The sequence below is a fragment of the Oncorhynchus kisutch genome, linkage group LG26, assembly GCF_002021735.2.
Source record: "Oncorhynchus kisutch isolate 150728-3 linkage group LG26, Okis_V2, whole genome shotgun sequence".
Lineage (NCBI taxonomy): Eukaryota > Metazoa > Chordata > Actinopteri > Salmoniformes > Salmonidae > Oncorhynchus > Oncorhynchus kisutch.
The window spans coordinates 29,732,235-29,751,153 of NC_034199.2; the positions used below are offsets into that span (position 1 = coordinate 29,732,235).

Here is an 18,919-nt window from a genome sequence, read left to right on the forward strand (position 1 = left end):
AGAACTATCGCCAGCTCTATCCTCTGTTACCCGGAATGGTACTGTAGTGTCAACCGAAACCTGGTCAAAACCAACATACCATAACCCTAGATCCTCTTTCTTTACGTTTTTAATGGTAATTCGTACCTTCATGCAATACTTCCCTTGCTCCAGGTTACAGTCAAAAACCCTCACCTTCACTATACTCCATACTGGGTATGTGGATTTATATAACCCTCTCTCTCGGTGTGAGCTATGACCTGTTTCCATGAACTACACGGGGACCTGCACAGATATCTTCAATAAAGGCTCATAGTTCTAGACCCCATTTTGTCTACATAGAACTCGACTGTCTCGCTATTATTTAGAATGAATTAGTCTTTCAATTTAACCTAAACAAGCTATTCAAATGTTCAGTTTATATCTTAAACAAACACTAACATCCGTATCTTTCCAGGCAAAATATATCAATAGTTGTTTTACAATCCGAAACCCAAATTTTAGTCTATCGCATCTAGGCTGAGATACAAACCCGAGTGTCTCGTGTGGTAGGCAAGAATTCTACCGCTGGACCACCAACACAATTGAAATGACAGAGACTGTTAGGGACTGCGGTTGAAAATTAGCCGGTTGGCTAAAACCGGCACTTTTACTGAAATGTTGATTAATGTGCACTGTCCCTGTAAAAATAAAAATAAACTCATAAACTCAGACGCAAATTACCCTATTATCATAAATATCTGTAGTAAAATCAGGCACGTACTACCGAGACAATTCCCAGAAAATAGCCCTACTTTAAAGGTCCTAGCATTTCTCCAGCGAGGATTCTCATTAATCTCGATCTCGTTGTCTCTGCCTCTCTCTTTCTCTCCCGATTGTCGCACCTGTCCTTCCCCTTATGTTTGCAATTTCGGTGGTTGTGTCCTACTCGGTCACAATGTTTACAGGGAGCCTTACACTCCTGGGTGAAATGTCCTGTCTCATCGCAGTTGAAACATTTTCTATTCCCCTTAACCTTTCCTCGACAACATTCCGTTGAAAAGGCAGCGTGCGAAATTAAAAAATATTTTTTTGAAATATGTAACTTTCACACAGCAAATGAAAGATAAACATCTTGTTAATCTACCCATCGTGTCCGATTTCAAAAATGCTTTACAGCTAAAGCACAACATATGATTATGTTAGGTCAGAGTCAAGTCACAAAAACACACACAGCCATTTTCTTGCCAAATATAGGAGTCACAAAAAGCAGAAATATAGATGCAATTAATCATTAACCTTTGATGATCTGCATCAGATGACACTCATAGGACATCATGTTACACAATACATGTTTGTTTTGTTCGATAATGTGCATATTTACATCCAAATATTTCAGTTTACATTGGCGCGGTATGTGCAGTAATGTTTTGATTCCAAAACATCCGGGGATTATAGCAGAAATACTAATAATAAACATTGATAAAAGATACTAGTGTTATTCACAGAATTACAGATATACTTCTCCTTAATGTAACTGCTGTGTCAGATTTAAAAAAACTTTACGGAAAAAGCATAATCTGAGAACAGCGCTCAGAACCCAAAACAGCCAGAGTAATAGCCGCCATTTTGGAATCAACAAAGTTAGAAACAACACCATAAATATTCACTTACATTTGATGATCTTCATCAGAAGGCACTCCCAGGAATCCCAGTTCGACAATAAATGACTGATTTGTTCTACAAAGTTACATAATTTATGTCAAAATAGCCACTTGTTGCTAGCATGTTCAGCCCAGTAATCCATCTTCATGAGGTGCGAGAATTTCATCCAGACGCGTCATGAGACCGAGGCTCTCTGCCAGACCACTGACTCAAACAGGTCTCAGGAGCCCCTCATTTATAGTAGAATCCTCATTCAACTTTCAAAAGACAGTTGACATCTAGTGGAAGCCCTAGGAAGTGCAGCCATATCCATATCTCAATGTGTACTCGGTAGGCAAAGCTTTGAAAAACTACAAACCTCAGATGTCCCACTTCCTGGTTGGATTTTTCTCAGGTTTTTGCCTGCCATATGAGTTCTGAAATACTCACAGACATCATTCAAACAGTTTTAGAAACTTCAGAGTGTTTTCTATCCAATACTAATAATAATATGCATATATTAGCTTCTGAGACAGAGTAGGAGGCAGTTCACTCTGGGAACGCTATTCATCCAAAAGTTAAAATGCTGCTCACAATTCCCAGAAAATAGCCCTACTTTAAAGGTCCTAGCATTTCTCCAGCGAGGATTCTCATTAATCTCGATCTCGTTGTCTCTGCCTCTCTCTTTCTCTCCCGATTGTCGCACCTGTCCTTCCCCTTATGTTTGCAATTTCGGTGGTTGTGTCCTACTCGGTCACAATGTTTACAGGGAGCCTTACACTCCTGGGTGAAATGTCCTGTCTCATCGCAGTTGAAACATTTTCTATTCCCCTTAACCTTTCCTCGACAACATTCCGTTGAAAAGGCAGCGTGCGAAATTAAAAAATATTTTTTTGAAATATGTAACTTTCACACAGCAAATGAAAGATAAACATCTTGTTAATCTACCCATCGTGTCCGATTTCAAAAATGCTTTACAGCTAAAGCACAACATATGATTATGTTAGGTCAGAGTCAAGTCACAAAAACACACACAGCCATTTTCTTGCCAAATATAGGAGTCACAAAAAGCAGAAATATAGATGCAATTAATCACTAACCTTTGATGATCTGCATCAGATGACACTCATAGGACATCATGTTACACAATACATGTTTGTTTTGTTCGATAATGTGCATATTTACATCCAAATATTTCAGTTTACATTGGCGCGGTATGTGCAGTAATGTTTTGATTCCAAAACATCCGGGGATTATAGCAGAAATACTAATAATAAACATTGATAAAAGATACTAGTGTTATTCACAGAATTACAGATATACTTCTCCTTAATGTAACTGCTGTGTCAGATTTAAAAAAACTTTACGGAAAAAGCATAATCTGAGAACAGCGCTCAGAACCCAAAACAGCCAGAGTAATAGCCGCCATTTTGGAATCAACAAAGTTAGAAACAACACCATAAATATTCACTTACATTTGATGATCTTCATCAGAAGGCACTCCCAGGAATCCCAGTTCGACAATAAATGACTGATTTGTTCTACAAAGTTACATAATTTATGTCAAAATAGCCACTTGTTGCTAGCATGTTCAGCCCAGTAATCCATCTTCATGAGGTGCGAGAATTTCATCCAGACGCGTCATGAGACCGAGGCTCTCTGCCAGACCACTGACTCAAACAGGTCTCAGGAGCCCCTCATTTATAGTAGAATCCTCATTCAACTTTCAAAAGACAGTTGACATCTAGTGGAAGCCCTAGGAAGTGCAGCCATATCCATATCTCAATGTGTACTCGGTAGGCAAAGCTTTGAAAAACTACAAACCTCAGATGTCCCACTTCCTGGTTGGATTTTTCTCAGGTTTTTGCCTGCCATATGAGTTCTGAAATACTCACAGACATCATTCAAACAGTTTTAGAAACTTCAGAGTGTTTTCTATCCAATACTAATAATAATATGCATATATTAGCTTCTGAGACAGAGTAGGAGGCAGTTCACTCTGGGAACGCTATTCATCCAAAAGTTAAAATGCTGCTCCCTATCCCAAAAAGGTTAAGATACTATAAAGATATATTGTACAGATATATTGTTTTACACTAATTCTGACTAAAACTACACACATCATTAATTATACTTTTACTGACTAAAACTACACACATCGTTAATAATAATTTTATGATTCATGATTTATTTAATTTATGATTTATGACATACAATTATATGGTTTCAGGGTGGAATATTCTAATCATTCATTTAAACATATAAATTCCATTATCAATTAGGTACAGTAGTCTTAATGAACAATAGTCTTAAGGTACAGTTGTCTTAAGGAACAGTAATCTTAAGTCTCTGTCTTTCTTTTCCTGACATACAGTACATATAGTACACACACATTAAGACATGCCTGCCTTGGTCATTGTTGATGGATTGTGTTTCAGGACTATTGATTCTGGTCTTTAGAACAGGGATGGGCAACTCCAGTCTCTGAGGGTCATAGAGTGTGTAGACTTTTGTTCCAACTCAGCTCGAACACCTAATTCAACTAGTCAGCTATTCAGTGTGGCCCATTAAATCAGAAGGTGGATCAGGAGTAGGGCTGAAACAAAAGCACACACTCTGCACACACTGTGCCCCACTAGGGCCAGCTGGCCATGTCTGGTTGAGAGAAAGAAGAGTGTTGGAGTGAGAAGGTAGTCTGCTGTTTCGCCTCTACACTCTCTGGCACAATGCTGCACCTTACTTACAATAGGGGAATATCACTGCCCCCTATGACTGCAACGCACACACACACACACACACACACACACACACACACACACACACACACACACACACACACACACACACACACACACACACACACACACACACACACACACTAGAGTAGTCCTGCCATCTGAAAGTCGACGTCTGTCTGAATATTTATTGATGATGTGATGTGGGACACCATACCTGTTGCCTGCTAAAGGAAAAGTATGTTCCTCTCTCCAGAAGACCCTGCTGCTGAGCCAGAAACAAAGGAAGCAGAGGCAGAAGCAGCAGAGCCCGAGGCAGAAGCAGAGGAAGTAGCCGCAGAGCAGGCCCCAGCAGCTGAGGAGGCCCCGACAGGAGAAGTGGAGGAGGCTGCAAAAGAGGAGGAGGCTGCAAGTTCTGAGGTTGCTCCGACTACAGACCAAGAGGCTGCAGCTGCAGAAGAGGAGGCTCCGACTACAGACCAAGAGGCTGCAGCTGCAGAAGAGGAGGCTCCGGCTACAAAGGATGAGGCTGCAACTGCAGAAGGAGAGGCTTCGACAGAGGACACAGAAGTAGTAGAAGAACCAGCAGTGGAAGTAGAGGTGGCCCCTGAAGCTGAGCCAGAACCAGGTGAGCCACACGCACACGCACATACGCACGCACACACACAAACACACAGTTGTTAATGGTTATTGTTGTGTTTCAAAGGGGAGGCGGCAGAACCAGAAGCAGAGGAACCTGCTGTAGAAGAGGAAGCTGCAGGTCAGACACCCCTTATAACTACAGTACATTCATGGCCTTTGCATGTCTATTAAGTGTATGTGACCCATTTCCATTCATTTAGCTGTATGGTAGTGTTGTGTATGAACGAGTTCTTGGATCCATTTGTCCTTACTTTTGGGAATTTAAAGTGGAGGGGCTGGAGGTTCAGGTGAAGTTGGTGGGGAAGAGTCAATTTAGTTTGCCTTCTGAGGACTGACTGACAGAGTCAACAGCCTGCCACAGCAACAGATCCTGACATTCTAGCCAATGACCTTTTAGAGTTCCCACAGGACAATGTAGAAGTTCAATTATAGACAAAATGTATGTTGGAATGCAAGGCCAAAGTGTCCTGAAAGAAGTCTTAAACTGTTGAACTCAAACTGTATATCCAAATATATTGATACTGTGATTCTGCCAGTGTGTAGGCCTCAATGCACTCTCCTCTATCAGTGTAAATTAAAATTAATTGATATTAGTTTTCTCCTTCAAAATACACATGCTGGCATACACACTCACCCCCATCCCTCTCTGTGTAGTTCTTACTTTATTATGAAATGTGTGTTTAATGCTTAGATTCACTCCAGACCGTGGAAGATCGACTTCATGGCTGACTTCACATTTAAAGATAATTTACGATTGAACTGGCATAATGAGCTCAGCCGCCCCCACATTCCCATGTTCACAGAGACTGCATACACGGAAGACGCTGCAACGCAGTCGAACATGGGAACATAGCCTTTAAAGGGCGGCTGAACTCACCGTTTTTGCCTGGGCTTGCTCCTAGGTTTTCTGCTGCTCATAAAAAAAAATGTGATTTGCGTAATGGGGTGTGGTTCGATGTGGGTGTGCTATGATCGCTATATCGTACCCTGGAAGTTATTGTTGTTTGTCCCTCTTGAATCCTCGCAGCAACAACATAGCCACAACCACTTCACCCTCAAAATAGTTTATTAATTGAAGATACACTATATATACAACGGTATGTGGACACCCCTTAAAATGAGTAGATTCGGCTATTTCAGTCACACCCATTGCTGACAGGTGTATCTGGAGTGGTGTAAAGCTTGTCGCTATTGAACTCTGGAGCAGTGGAAATGCATTCTCTGGAGTGATGAATCACGCTTCACCATCTGGCAGTCCGACGGATGAATCTGGGTTTGGCGGATGCCAGGAGCACGCTACCTGTCTGAATGCATAGTGATAACTGTAAAGTTTGATGGAGGAGGAATAATGGTCCATACAGAAGTGGTTTGTTGAGATCAGTGTGAAAGAACTTGACTGGCCTGCACAGAGCCCTGATCTCAATCCCATCTATCACCTTTGGGATGAATTGGAACACCAACTGCGAGACAGGCCTAATCGCCCAACATCAGTGCCCAACCTCACTAACACTCTTGCTGAATGGAAGCAAGTCCCTGCAATATCCAGTGGAAAGCTTTCCCAGAAGAGTGGAGACTGTTATAGTAGTAAAGGGGGACCAACTCTATATTAATGCCCATGATTTTGGAATGAGATGTTCGATGAGCAGGGGTCCACATACTTTTGGTCATGTAGTGTAAATCAATAAATCTGTAATACATTTTGATGTTTCTGTCGGGGAGGTCTTAGTCGTGAAATTTTACATTGTGCTAAGGTGTTTTGTGCAGTATTTCTGAAGTATTTTTTTTTTGCATGAAAACGAGTCAGCTGCTGCGGTGCTAAGCTAACTCACCATTGCTTAGAAACATGCTGTTAGTACGGACTGATTTCTGAGAATAGGTCTACAACTTCATCAGCAAGCTGTTAAACTATCCTTAACCTCTAGCGACGAGCAATCCCTTATCTGGGAGCGTAATCATAGCCTCAAGCTCATTACCATAACGCAACGTTTCCTATTCATGAAAATCGCAAATGAAATGAAATAAATATATTCAAACACAAGCTTAGCCTTTTGTTAACAACACTGTCATCTCAGATTTTCAAAATATGCGTTACAGCCAACGCTAGACAAGCATTTGTGTAAGTTTAGCATGGCATAATACTATGCTAGGCTGTGCTGGCAGCAGGCAACATTTTCACAAAAATAAGAAAAGCAACCAAATTAAATCATTTACCTTTGAAGAACTTCAGATGCTTTCACTCAGGAGACTCACAGTTAGATAGCAAATGTTCCTTTTTTCAAAAATAACATTTTTGTAGGCGAAAAACCTCACGTTTGTTCATCCTGCTTGGCTGAGAAATCGACAGAAAAATACTTCAACTATAACGCATTAGCATAACGCAACTTTTTCTATTCATGAAAATCGCAAATGAAATGAAATAAATATATTTAAACACAAACTTAGCCTTTTGTTAACAACACTGTCATCTCAGATTTTCTAAATATGCTTTTCAACCAAAGCTACACAAGCATTTGTGTAAGAGCCTAGCATAGCATTAAGCCTAGCATTCAGCAGGCAACATTTTCACAAAAACAAGAAAAGCATTCAAATAAAATCATTTACCTTTGAAGAACTTCGGATGTTTTCAATGAGCAGACTCTCAGTTAGATAGCAAATGTTCATTTTTTCAAAAAATATTATTTGTGTAGGAGAAATCGCTCCGTTTTGTTCATCACTTTTGGCTAAGAAAAAAAAACGAAAATTCATTCACTACAACGCCAAACTTTTTTCCAAATTAACTCCATAATATCGACAGAAACATGGCAAACGTTGTTTAGAATCATCCTCAAGGTGTTTTTCACATATCTATTCGATGATAAATCCTTCGTGGCAGTTGGGTTTCTCCTCAGTAGCAAACGGAAAAGTACTTGCAGCTGGAGGTTACGCAATAATTGCAACCGAGGACACCAAGCGACCACCTGGTAAATGTAGTCTCTTAGGGTCAATCTTCCAATGATATGCCTACAAATACATCACAATGCTGCAGACACCTTGGGGAAAACGTGGAAAAGATAAGCTGACTCCTAGCTCCTCCACAGCCATATAAGGAGTCATTGCCATGAGGCGGTTTTAAAAAATGCGGCACTTCCTGATTGTATTTTTATCTGGGTTTTTTCTGTAACATCAGTTCTGTGGCACTCACAGACAATATCTTTGCAGTTTTGGAAACGTCAGAGTGTTTTCTTTCAAAAGCTGTCAATTATATGCATAGTCGAGCATATTTTCGTGACAAAATATCTTGTTTAAAACGGGAACGTTTTTCATCCAAAAATTAAAAGAGCGCCCCCTATAACGAAGAAGTTAATAAAGGACAATCTACACACTGTTTATCAGTGCCCAAAATCAACAGCTAGCTAAGTTCCATTTTTGTCAATGAAGCTATCTAGTAGCTAGCAGGCACATTCAGCAAGCAGGCTACGTTAGCTAAATCAGCTTGTGTGCTTCGGTGCTGTTTTGTTTTTACAACTTTCTCACTATCTATTACCATCTAGTTGGCAGTGTTTCAAAGGGAATCATGCTACAGAACAGGTTGTGATTGGACACAAGACGCTCGCAAATAGGTTTTGAATTTTGGAATAATGACAATTGGCATTTGGGATGCAAGTGTGCACTGTCTAAATTCTAATTTTGTCCAAAACAGTGTGCAGATTTGAGTGATCACTGTCATATCAGCAAGTGGCCACTCGATAAAGGGCTTAGGGACCAAGTGTCCTTTCAAGATAACAATGGCAACATGTTTTCTTATGTAAACATGTCTGAGGCGCTGCATAATGGACAGGTCTGTCTCGATGTCTGTAGGTTCTGCTATTATTAGAAAGAGCGCAATCAGCGCAGCTGTTTCTCTGTGCATGACAATTCTCCCTAGGCGTTACCATCCCCGTGTTAGTGGGCATCATTGAAATCAAAACCCAACCCTCAAATATCCAATGAATCTCGGAACGTAACAGATTCCCTAAATCTTGTAAATCTCGGTTTTGGAAGATACTGACTTTATGACCAGAATTATGCTATTTACACTTTGTGTAATGATAGGATGTTTCCAACCAGTTAAGATGTTTTTCGAGTTCAGCTGCCCATTAGAAGGTGCATAGCCGAAAGGGGCGATCAGATTAAATCCCGACCTAAATCACAGCTTAGATCTGTTGTCTGTGAGTGATAAGAGTGATGGGTTAAAATAGTATTACTGTAATAAGTATCACATTTGCCAATGATGTCCTCTCAGTATAGTCATGGTATCTGATAAAGGTCTGTTTGTTTCTCAGAGTCGGAAGCGGCGCCTGCACCAGAAGACGGAGGTAAAACACGTCAACACATTCACACCCCTCCTACCTCTAAACCCCTGATCTATTAACCATCACCTCTCACCTGCACACATTTACAGTTAGACATTGACATCTGAGTGGTGTTCATTAGGCCCAAAATACAAAACACTTGAAATGGAAAAATTTAAATATATAGCTCAGGTAGTACCCTGCTCTGTTTTCAACGCGTTTTCCCCGGTATGCTGAACAAACAACTCTGCATCTCAGACAGTCATCAATCAACCTGCATGTGCTGCTTATACAGTGCCTTGCGAAAGTATTCGGCCCCCTTGAACTTTGCGACCTTTTGCCACATTTCAGGCTTCAAACATAAAGATAGAAAACTGTCTTTTTTTGTGAAGAATCAACAACAAGTGGGACACAATCATGAAGTGGAACGACATTTATTGGATATTTCAAACTTTTTTAACAAATCAAAAACTGAAAAATTGGGCGTGCAAAATTATTCCAGAAGTTCAGTGAGGATCTCTGAATGATCCAATGTTGACCTAAATGACTAATGATGATAAATACAATCCACCTGTGTGTAATCAAGTCTCCGTATAAATGCACCTGCACTGTGATAGTCTCAGAGGTCCGTTAAAAGCGCAGAGAGCATCATGAAGAACAAGGAACACACCAGGCAGGTCCGAGATACTGTTGTGAAGAAGTTTAAAGCCCGGATTTGGATACAAAAAGATTTCCGAAGCTTTAAACATCCCAAAGAGCACTGTGCAAGCGATAATATTGAAATGGAAGGAGTATCAGACCACTGCAAATCTACCAAGACCTGGCCGTCCCTCTAAACTTTCAGCTCATACAAGGAGAAGACTGATCAGAGATGCAGCCAAGAGGCCCATGATCACTCTGGATGAACTGCAGAGATCTACAGCTGAGGTGGGAGACTCTGTCCATAGGACAACAATCAGTCGTATATTGCACAAATCTGGCCTTTATGGAAGAGTGGCAAGAAGAAAGCCATTTCTTAAAGATATCCATAAAAAGTGTCGTTTAAAGTTTGCCACAAGCCACCTGGGTGTGCAAAACTGATAGAGACATACCCCAAGCGACTTACAGCTGTAATCGCAGCAAAAGGTGGCGCTACAAAGTATTAACTTAAGGGGGCTGAATAATTTTGCATGCCCAATTTTTCAGTTTTTGATTTGTTAAAAAAGTTTGAAATATCCAATAAATGTCGTTCCACTTCATGATTGTGTCCCACTTGTTGTTGATTCTTCACAAAAAAAGACAGTTTTCTATCTTTATGTTTGAAGCCTGAAATGTGGCAAAAGGTCGCAAAGTTCAAGGGGGCCGAATATTTTCGCAAGGCACTGTATTTATCTGTGTTTATGGCTGTTTGTGTGTCTGTTTCCATTGCAGGTGAACTAGATCTGTCTGAAGCTGTTGAACCAGGTAAGGATGGTTTACTTACTGTGGTACTGTCAATACCAAAAATAGCAGTATTCCCCTCTGCATTTATAAGACTGCAGATTTCTGATGAGACAGTAAAGATGGTTTACTATAGAACTAGTAGAACAAAACAGTTACTGTGTTTCAGAAGCTCTGTTATCAGACTCTCGCGAGGTGGCATTTATTAATGTTAGGTAATCCAGCTCACCTTCCACTGCTGCAGTTACAGCTAGGCCTACAACATTGGAGTCACAGATACCACTAGTCTGTAGTCCTCTGTGTTTAGCTTGGCCATTATTGCAGCAGTCCTATCTGTACTGACATTCATTCCAGGGCAGTACTCTATGTTCTCATCCTCAAGGGACATTCCACCTGTTCTCTTCAGTTCTGGATGTTGTTCTTTACCATAATGACTGCCACAGCCGGGTTCTGTCAACAATCAGAATAGATACACCCGCGAGGTGTGACCATGCTCCAGAGTAGGGTACTCCCCTTACTCCAATGTAATTAGCCTAGCTTTAGCGTCATCCTAAGCAAACTACTGACACGAATTTTCAGCAGCCTCACATATCGTTATTAACATAATTGACTGTTACAACAAATGATTTGCATGATACTTATTCTGCCTCTCACTCATGCTTTGCTGACACTGGCCATATTCAACGGGTGTTGTACCCTTTAGCTTAAGACTAGCTAGGTAAACAATGAACCTAGCTAGGTAAACTATGTGTAAGATCACACACATGTAACGTTAACAAGCCAGCCACCTAACTTGACTTATTTAAACATCAATGAACATAATGCCAAATCATGTTGTTACTACTCTGCTAGGAGCTAACCAACCATGTTCAATGTTAGCTAGCTAACATTAGGCTCTAACTAGCAAAGCATACGGCTCTGGGATACAAATAATAAGGTCATACACGTAACATTAGTTAGGAAGCCAGCCAGCTAAAGTTAGCTAGTTAACAGTACATGTTAGCCCAAAATGAAAACCCCTTTTTAAAAATGTGAAACGTGTAATATTTTTTTATTTTGACCTTTATTTTACTAGGCAAGTCAGTTAAGAACAAATTCTTATTTTCAATGACGGCCTAGGAACAGTGGGTTAACTGCCTGTTCAAGGGCAGAACGACAGATTTTGTACCTTGTCAGCTCGGGGATTTGAACTTGCAACCTTTCGTTTACTAGTCCAATGCTCTAACCACTAGGCTACACTGCCGCCCCGGCAGCTATATCTGAAAATGTAGCTAGCCAGACTCTTACCCATATACATTATGCATGATGGACGTGTCTCCCTGTCACAGATGCCATGCCACGGTTGCCCTTAGTTTGAAGATGTAATCCTGAGATAGGTGTTTTCACCATCTTTAGCTATCATATTCTAATTCCACAAATTTTGAAACTCAATCCTCCAGAAAGTGGAGAGCAACACTTATACAGCTCCACTACACAATGTTTTTTTTAAACCGCGTTCGACAGGATTACCAACTAAACTGACCAGCTCAAATAGACAGAAGCCTTCTATATGGCAGACCAATCCAAACTCCGAACTCGGCAGGTCCAGCCCACTCATTATCTCAGCCAGTGGCTAGTGGGAAGGCTTGTAAATGTAACAATTTTATTCGTATTTACAGATGGCATGTGTCACGAACTGGCTCGAAGCCCGTAACAAAAAGGGAGACAACGTGGAGATAAAGAACAAAATACATTTATTAACTGAAATAAAGTAAATACAATTAAAAATGGTGTGTGTTTAGTCAGTAGTGTAAGTGAGTGCTCGTATACATGTGATAATTATGGGGGTTTGAAAGGTGCCAACGCAATGAAACCAAATAACCACAAAAATGACACAACCAAAATCTGTCTGTCTGCATTGAGATTGTCTCCTCAATGAATGGGGAAAGGTGCATTTATCCTGGGACACACCCGAGCCCAGGTGTGTCCCATTTTACTGACGACCCTCTCGGCTCCGCCCACCGACATCCTATTAAGGAAAATAAGAGCAAAGAGAGAATTCGGGAGGGTCATCACACATGCAAGTTTGTTATTAAGGCACATGAAAGTTCACATGATCCAGAAGGCATTTCTGACAAAAAAGCACTTTAAAACATTCAAAAAGCTCTGAAACGGGTCACATATTTATTTTTTATTTAACTAGGCAAGTCAGTTAAGAACAAATTCTTATTTACAATGATGGCCTAGGAACAGTGGGTCTACTGCCTTGTTCAGGGGCAGAATGACAGATTTTTACCTTGTCAGCCCGGGGATTCGATCTAACAACCTTTCACGATAGGTTGGCTGATGCTCTTTTTGTCAATTGTCTTGAAAAAACACATACTAAAAACTGGAAATCAACCAATTCTCCCTCATTAAGACAATCGAACAATCATATGCTTCATTATCTGAATATTGAAAGAGCGTGAGAGACAGAGGAACAAAATTGTGAAATTTGAGGACGTGGCAGAGTAGTGCAGGCACTGGAGATGGGGGTGAGAACAGGTGTGTCTGGGCAGGGGTGACGTTGTTGATGTTTGTCTCTGTGTTGTTTCTTGTATGTGTATGTTTTGGTATCTATTGTTTGAAAAAAAATGTCAATAGAATCAACACATTTTTTTTTTAAAGACTAACCAAGCATATCCTAAATGTTGAATTAGGAATGAAAAATATAAAAATATAAAAAATATTCAAAAAATGAATATTGCCATTGATGGATTATGAGTAAAGGAAGAACATTTCACATAATAGTAACGGAAGTGCCCTACGGCTGTACCCTACGGCTGTACCCTACAGCACGTTAAGCCATGCCTCGCCTTGAGAGAGAGAGAGAGAGAGAGAAAGAGAGAGTGAGAGAGAGAGTTAAAACAACTGAAGGACAAGAGTCTCTGTTCTTCTTCCTGTCTCACCTCTCTTCGATCCTCCCTGACAACCCCTGTCTCACCTGTCCTCCCTCCTTCCTTTACAGAAGCTGAGCCTGAAGCACAAGAGGAGAGCGAGCCCACAAAGGAGACACCCATGGGAGGGAAGAGCCGCCGAGGGGGCTCAGTTGGTTAGTATCTTATACTGGTGGTGGTGGCTACAACACATACAATGTGCAACCAGCCAGGCTAGAATAGTTAGCTACGACACATACAATATGCAAACAGCCAGGCTAAAAGAGCTGGTTAAAGCACAGTATGCAACCAGCCAGGCTAAAAGAGCTAGTTAATGCACAATATAGAACCAGACAGGCTAGAAGAGCTGGCTAAAGCACAATATAGAACCAGGCAGGCTAGAAGAGCTGGCTAAAGCACAATATAGAACCAGGCAGGCTAGAAGAGCTGGCTAAAGCACAATATAGAACCAGGCAGGCTAGAAGAGCTGGCTAAAGCACAGTATGGAACCAGACACATGTCTGTTAATTGAAACTTGAACTTGATCTACTCAATGTGAACATTCCTACATCATTATGCTGTGTCCTGTTGAATACACTCTGATGTGCAGCTACATATGGAGTCTATTAAAATATATTAAAAGCTCAGGACTCATATGACCAATAAAGTGACTAATATACAGTAATGAATGAGTCACTTGCTCCAGTCATTAATGGCTCATAGTCACTACTATCCATATGCAAATATAAATGTTAGTTAAGTGTGTGTGTTTGCTGTAGATCTGGTCCTCTCCGAACCGGTTAGAGCAGAAACCCTATAGTAGTACTAGCCTCAGAGCATCAACTACATTACAGACACTCTTTCTAGACCATACCACAGAAGCAGAACGCAAGAGCCTTGCTTCCCTGATATATATATATATATTTTTTTTTTAACCTTTACTAGGCAAGTCAGTTAAAAGGTAAGGCACAAGGGGGTGTGGTATATGGCCAATATACCACGGCTAAGGGCTGTTCTTACGCACAATGCAACGCGGAGTGCCTGGATACAGACCTTAGCCGTGGTATATTGGCCATATACCACACCCCCTTGTGCCTTATTGCTATTATAAACTAATTACCAACATAATTAAAGCAGAAAACATTTATGTTTTGTCATTTATACCACAGCTGTCAGCCAATCAGCATTCAGGGCTCAAACCACCCAGTTTATAATATGTGAATTAATGTGGATGTGTTAGTGTGTGTGTGTTTTATTTGTGTGTGTGTTATGTTAATAATTGTGTGTTTCTTTCTATTCTCTTCTGAACAGGCACAGCGGAAGCTCAAGGTAAGTCCTTCTCCCTCCCTCTCTGTCTTTTTTCTCTGTGTCCATACTGTGGAATGGTTTTTAGTTTCCATACTGTGGAATGGTTTTTAGTTTCCATACTGTGGAATGGTTTTTAGTTTCCATACTGTGGAATGGTTTTTAGTTTCCATACTGTGGAATGGTTTTTAGTTTCCATACTGTGGAATGGTTTTTAGTTTCCATACTGTGATAGCGGGGATCAGTGATGGGGGCTAAGTGTTTTACCTGTCCCTTCTTGTCTCAGAGGGTTCTCTCCCCCACATTCCATTTCCATCGTGTGTGTCTGTGTGTGTGTGTGTGTGTGTGTGTCTGCGTATGTGCGTATGAGGACACGGTGTCCTCTCAGACACTACTGAGCACGTGCAGACAGTGTGCATGGGGGGGATGTGTAGTTTCTATAGTACCTGCCTAAACCACCCACCTGCGAACGTTCCTCTCAAACATAACTGTCACCGTGCAGTTTATTACTGTGTAATGAAATTCCGAAAATCTGGAAATCAGCATTTGTCCTACCACTTTTAAAAGGGGGAGATCCAACTATTTGTAATAATTATAGGCCAATCTCAAAGCTGTCACCCCTGGTGAAAATACTTGAAACCCTTGTGAGTGAACAGCTAAAATAGTTTTTATTTACTAACTCTATTTTATCAAAGTACCAATCGGGCTTCAGGAAGAAGCATAACACAATTACAGCAGCCATGAAGGTTTTAAATTATATCACTGAAGCCATTGACAAAAAACAGCACTGTGTCTCACTTTTTATTGATCTCTCTAAGGCTTTTGATACAGTTGATCATGCTATACTAAGGCAGAGATTGTCAAGTGTAGGTCTTTCAGAGCATGCAGTTGCATGGTTTGCTAACTATCTGTCTGATAGAACTCAGTGCACTCAATTTGATGGGCTTATGTCTGTTAAATTGTCTCTTTAATGGTGTGCCCCAAGGCTCTTTACTTGGTCCTCTCTTATTCACTATTTAAATAAATGATTTAGACAAAATTGTCCAGAATGCGCAACTTCATTTTTATGCTGATGATACTGTTATTTACTGTTGTGCCTCGTCTCTTACAAAAGCTTTCCAGAACTAGCAAACTGCTTTTTATAATGTTCAACATACCTTGTGTCAATTTAAGCTTATCTTCAATACTGACAACTAAACTAATGGTGTTTTCTAAAGCAAGAAATAGACCTCTGAACCTTTTACCTATTACTACCTGTCAGGGCAAGGAGATTGAGGTTGTAACCTCATATAAATATCTTGGAATTTTAATTGATGACGGCCTCTCTTTAGAATTGCATATTCAACAACTTACAAAAAAATTGAAGCTGAAATTGGGATTTTATTTTAGGAATAAGGCCTGTTTTTCTTTTGAAGCCAGAAGGAGGCTAGTATCAGCTACATTTATGCCTTTACTAGACTATGGGGGTATTTTATATATGAATGCTTCCACTCAGTGTTTGAGATCAATTGACACCCTTTACCATGGCACTTTGAGATTTATTTTAAACTGCAAAACCCTTACGCACCCCTGCACTTTGTATACCAGGGTTGGCTGGCCTTCTCTAGTCACTTGCAGGCTCAGGCACTGGTATACTTTTATTTACAAAGCCATTTTGGGTTTACTACCTTTTTAATTGGGCATTTTTATTGTTCAGAAATGTGGTGGGTACTCTCTTCATTCGCTGGACTTTATCCTGTTAACTGTTCCAAATGTCCGAACTGAATTTGGTGAAAGGGCTTTTATGTATTCTGCGCCATCGTCTTGGAACACCTTACAAAATACTTTTAAACTGGAAGAACTTGTCCCGATTGGTGTTTTTAAATCACTGAGGAATGAGCTGTTTTTGATTTTGTTATACCCTTGTGAATTCTATGGTTTTTACTAGATTATGTACTTGTAGGTTTTCATGTTGTTTGTCTATAATTTTTGTAATGACTTGGTGCTGCCTATCTTGGCCAGGACGCTCTTGAAAAATAGATTTTGAATCTCAATGAGCGCTTCCTGGTTAAATAAAGGTTTAAACTTCTTGGTGACAGGGGGCAGTATTTTCAAGTCCGGATGAAATGCTTGCCCAAATTCAACTGCCTGCTACTCATCCCCAGAAGATAAGATACGCATATCATTAATATATTTGGATAGAACACACACAGAAGTTTCTAAAACTGTTTGAATCATGTCTGTGAGTATTACAGAACCTATTTAGCAGGCGAAACCCCGAGGACAAACCATTCAGATTTCTTTTTTTGAGGTCACTCACTTTTCAATGGTTTTTCATTGGGAATCCAGATTTCTAAGGGACCTTCTTCCAGTTCCTACCACTTCCGCTGGATGTCACCAGTCTTTAGAAATTGGTTGAGGTTTTTCCTTTGTGTAATGAAGAAGTACGGCCATCTTGAACTAGGGTCACTTGAGGTGTGCTATTAGATAGAGGCGCGTGACCAGAAAGCTAGCTACAGTTTGTTTTCCTCCTGTATTGAAGACAGATCATCCCATCTTCAATTGTATCAATTATTTACCTTAAAAATACCTAAAGTTATATTACAAAAGTAGTTTGAAATGTTTTGGCAAAGTTTACAGGTAACTTTTAAGATATTTTGTAGTCACATTTCGCAAATTGGAACCGGTGTTTTTCTGGATCAAACGCGCCAAATAAATGGACATTTTGGATATATATCGATGGAATTAAACAAACATTTGTGATGTTTATGGGACATATTGGAGTGCCAACAAAAGAAGCTCGTCAAAGGTAAGGCATGAATTATATTTTTATTTCTGCATTTTGTGTCGCGCCTGCAGGGTTGAAATATGCTTTTCTCTCTTTGTTTACGGAGGTGCTATCCTCAGATAATAGCATCGTTTGCTTTCGCTGAAAAGCCTTTTTGAAATCTGACATGTTGGCTGGATTCACAACAAGTGTAGCTTTAATTTTCTATCTTGCATGTGTGATTTAATGAAAGTTTGATTTTTTATAGTAATTTATTTGAATTTGGTGCTCTGCATTTTACCTGGCTTTTGGCCAGGTGGGACGCTAGCGTCCCACATATCCCAGAGAGGTTAAATTTTTATAAAAAAAATAATAATAATCTGATAGCTATAACTACAGCAAACAACAACTCAAATTTCTAATTGTGCTATATGCTCTTTCATCATCTTACTCCTATCTTATCTTACTATCTGTTTCTTTCTCTCTCTGTCTCTGTCTCTCTGTCTCTCTGTCTCTCTGTCTCTCTGTCTCTCTGTCTCTCTGTCTCTCTGTCTCTCTGTCTCTCTGTCTCTCTGTCTCTCTGTCTCTCTGTCTCTGTCTCTCTGTCTCTCTCATTCTTCTTTCTTTCGCTTCTCTCTCTCTCATTCTTCTTTCTTTCGCTTTCTCTCTCTCTCATTCTTTCTTTCTTTCGCTTTCTCTCTCTCTCATTCTTTCTTTCTTTCGCTTTCTCTCTCTCTCATTCTTTCTTTCTTTCGCTTTCTCTCTCTCTCTCATTCTTTCTTTCTTTCGCTTTCTCTCTCTCTCTCATTCTTTCTTTCGCTTTCTCTCTCTCTCTCTTTCTTTATTTCGCTTTCTCTCTCTCTCTCATTCTTTCTTTCTTTCTTCGCTTTCTCTCTCTCTCTCATTCTTTCTTTCTTTCGCTTTCTCTCTCTCTCTCATTCTTTCTTTCTTTCGCTTTCTCTCTCTCTCTCTCATTCTTTCTTTCTTTCGCTTTCTCTCTCTCCTCTCTCTCATTCTTTCTTTCTTTCGCTTTCTCTCTCTCTCTCTCATTCTTTCTTTCTTTCGCTTTCTCTCTCTCTCTCTCTCATTCTTTCTTTCTTTCGCTTTCTCTCTCTCTCTCTCTCATTCTTTCTTTCTTTCGCTTTCTCTCTCTCTCTCTCTCATTCTTTCTTTCTTTCGCTTCTCTCTCTCTCATCTTTCTTTCTTTCGCTTTCTCTCTCTCTCCATTCTTTCTTTCTTTCGCTTTCTCTCTCTCTCTCATTCTTT

General features: G+C 40.2%; 1 protein-coding gene across 4 annotated transcripts in view; it reads left to right on the plus strand.

Annotated features, from left to right (window-relative positions):
- The window catches only part of LOC109877798 (serine-aspartate repeat-containing protein I), a 38,369-nt gene that overhangs the window by 10,281 nt on the left and 9,169 nt on the right, over nt 1–18,919 (plus strand). For all 4 annotated transcript variants that reach the window (XM_031806306.1, XM_031806308.1, XM_031806307.1 and 1 more), the window contains exons 2-7: nt 4,594–4,965; nt 5,044–5,097; nt 9,281–9,313; nt 10,700–10,732; nt 13,695–13,778; nt 14,914–14,931. In XM_031806306.1, the coding sequence (XP_031662166.1) occupies nt 4,594–4,965; nt 5,044–5,097; nt 9,281–9,313; nt 10,700–10,732; nt 13,695–13,778; nt 14,914–14,931 (594 nt within the window). The remainder of the gene's footprint in view (nt 1–4,593; nt 4,966–5,043; nt 5,098–9,280; nt 9,314–10,699; nt 10,733–13,694; nt 13,779–14,913; nt 14,932–18,919) is intronic.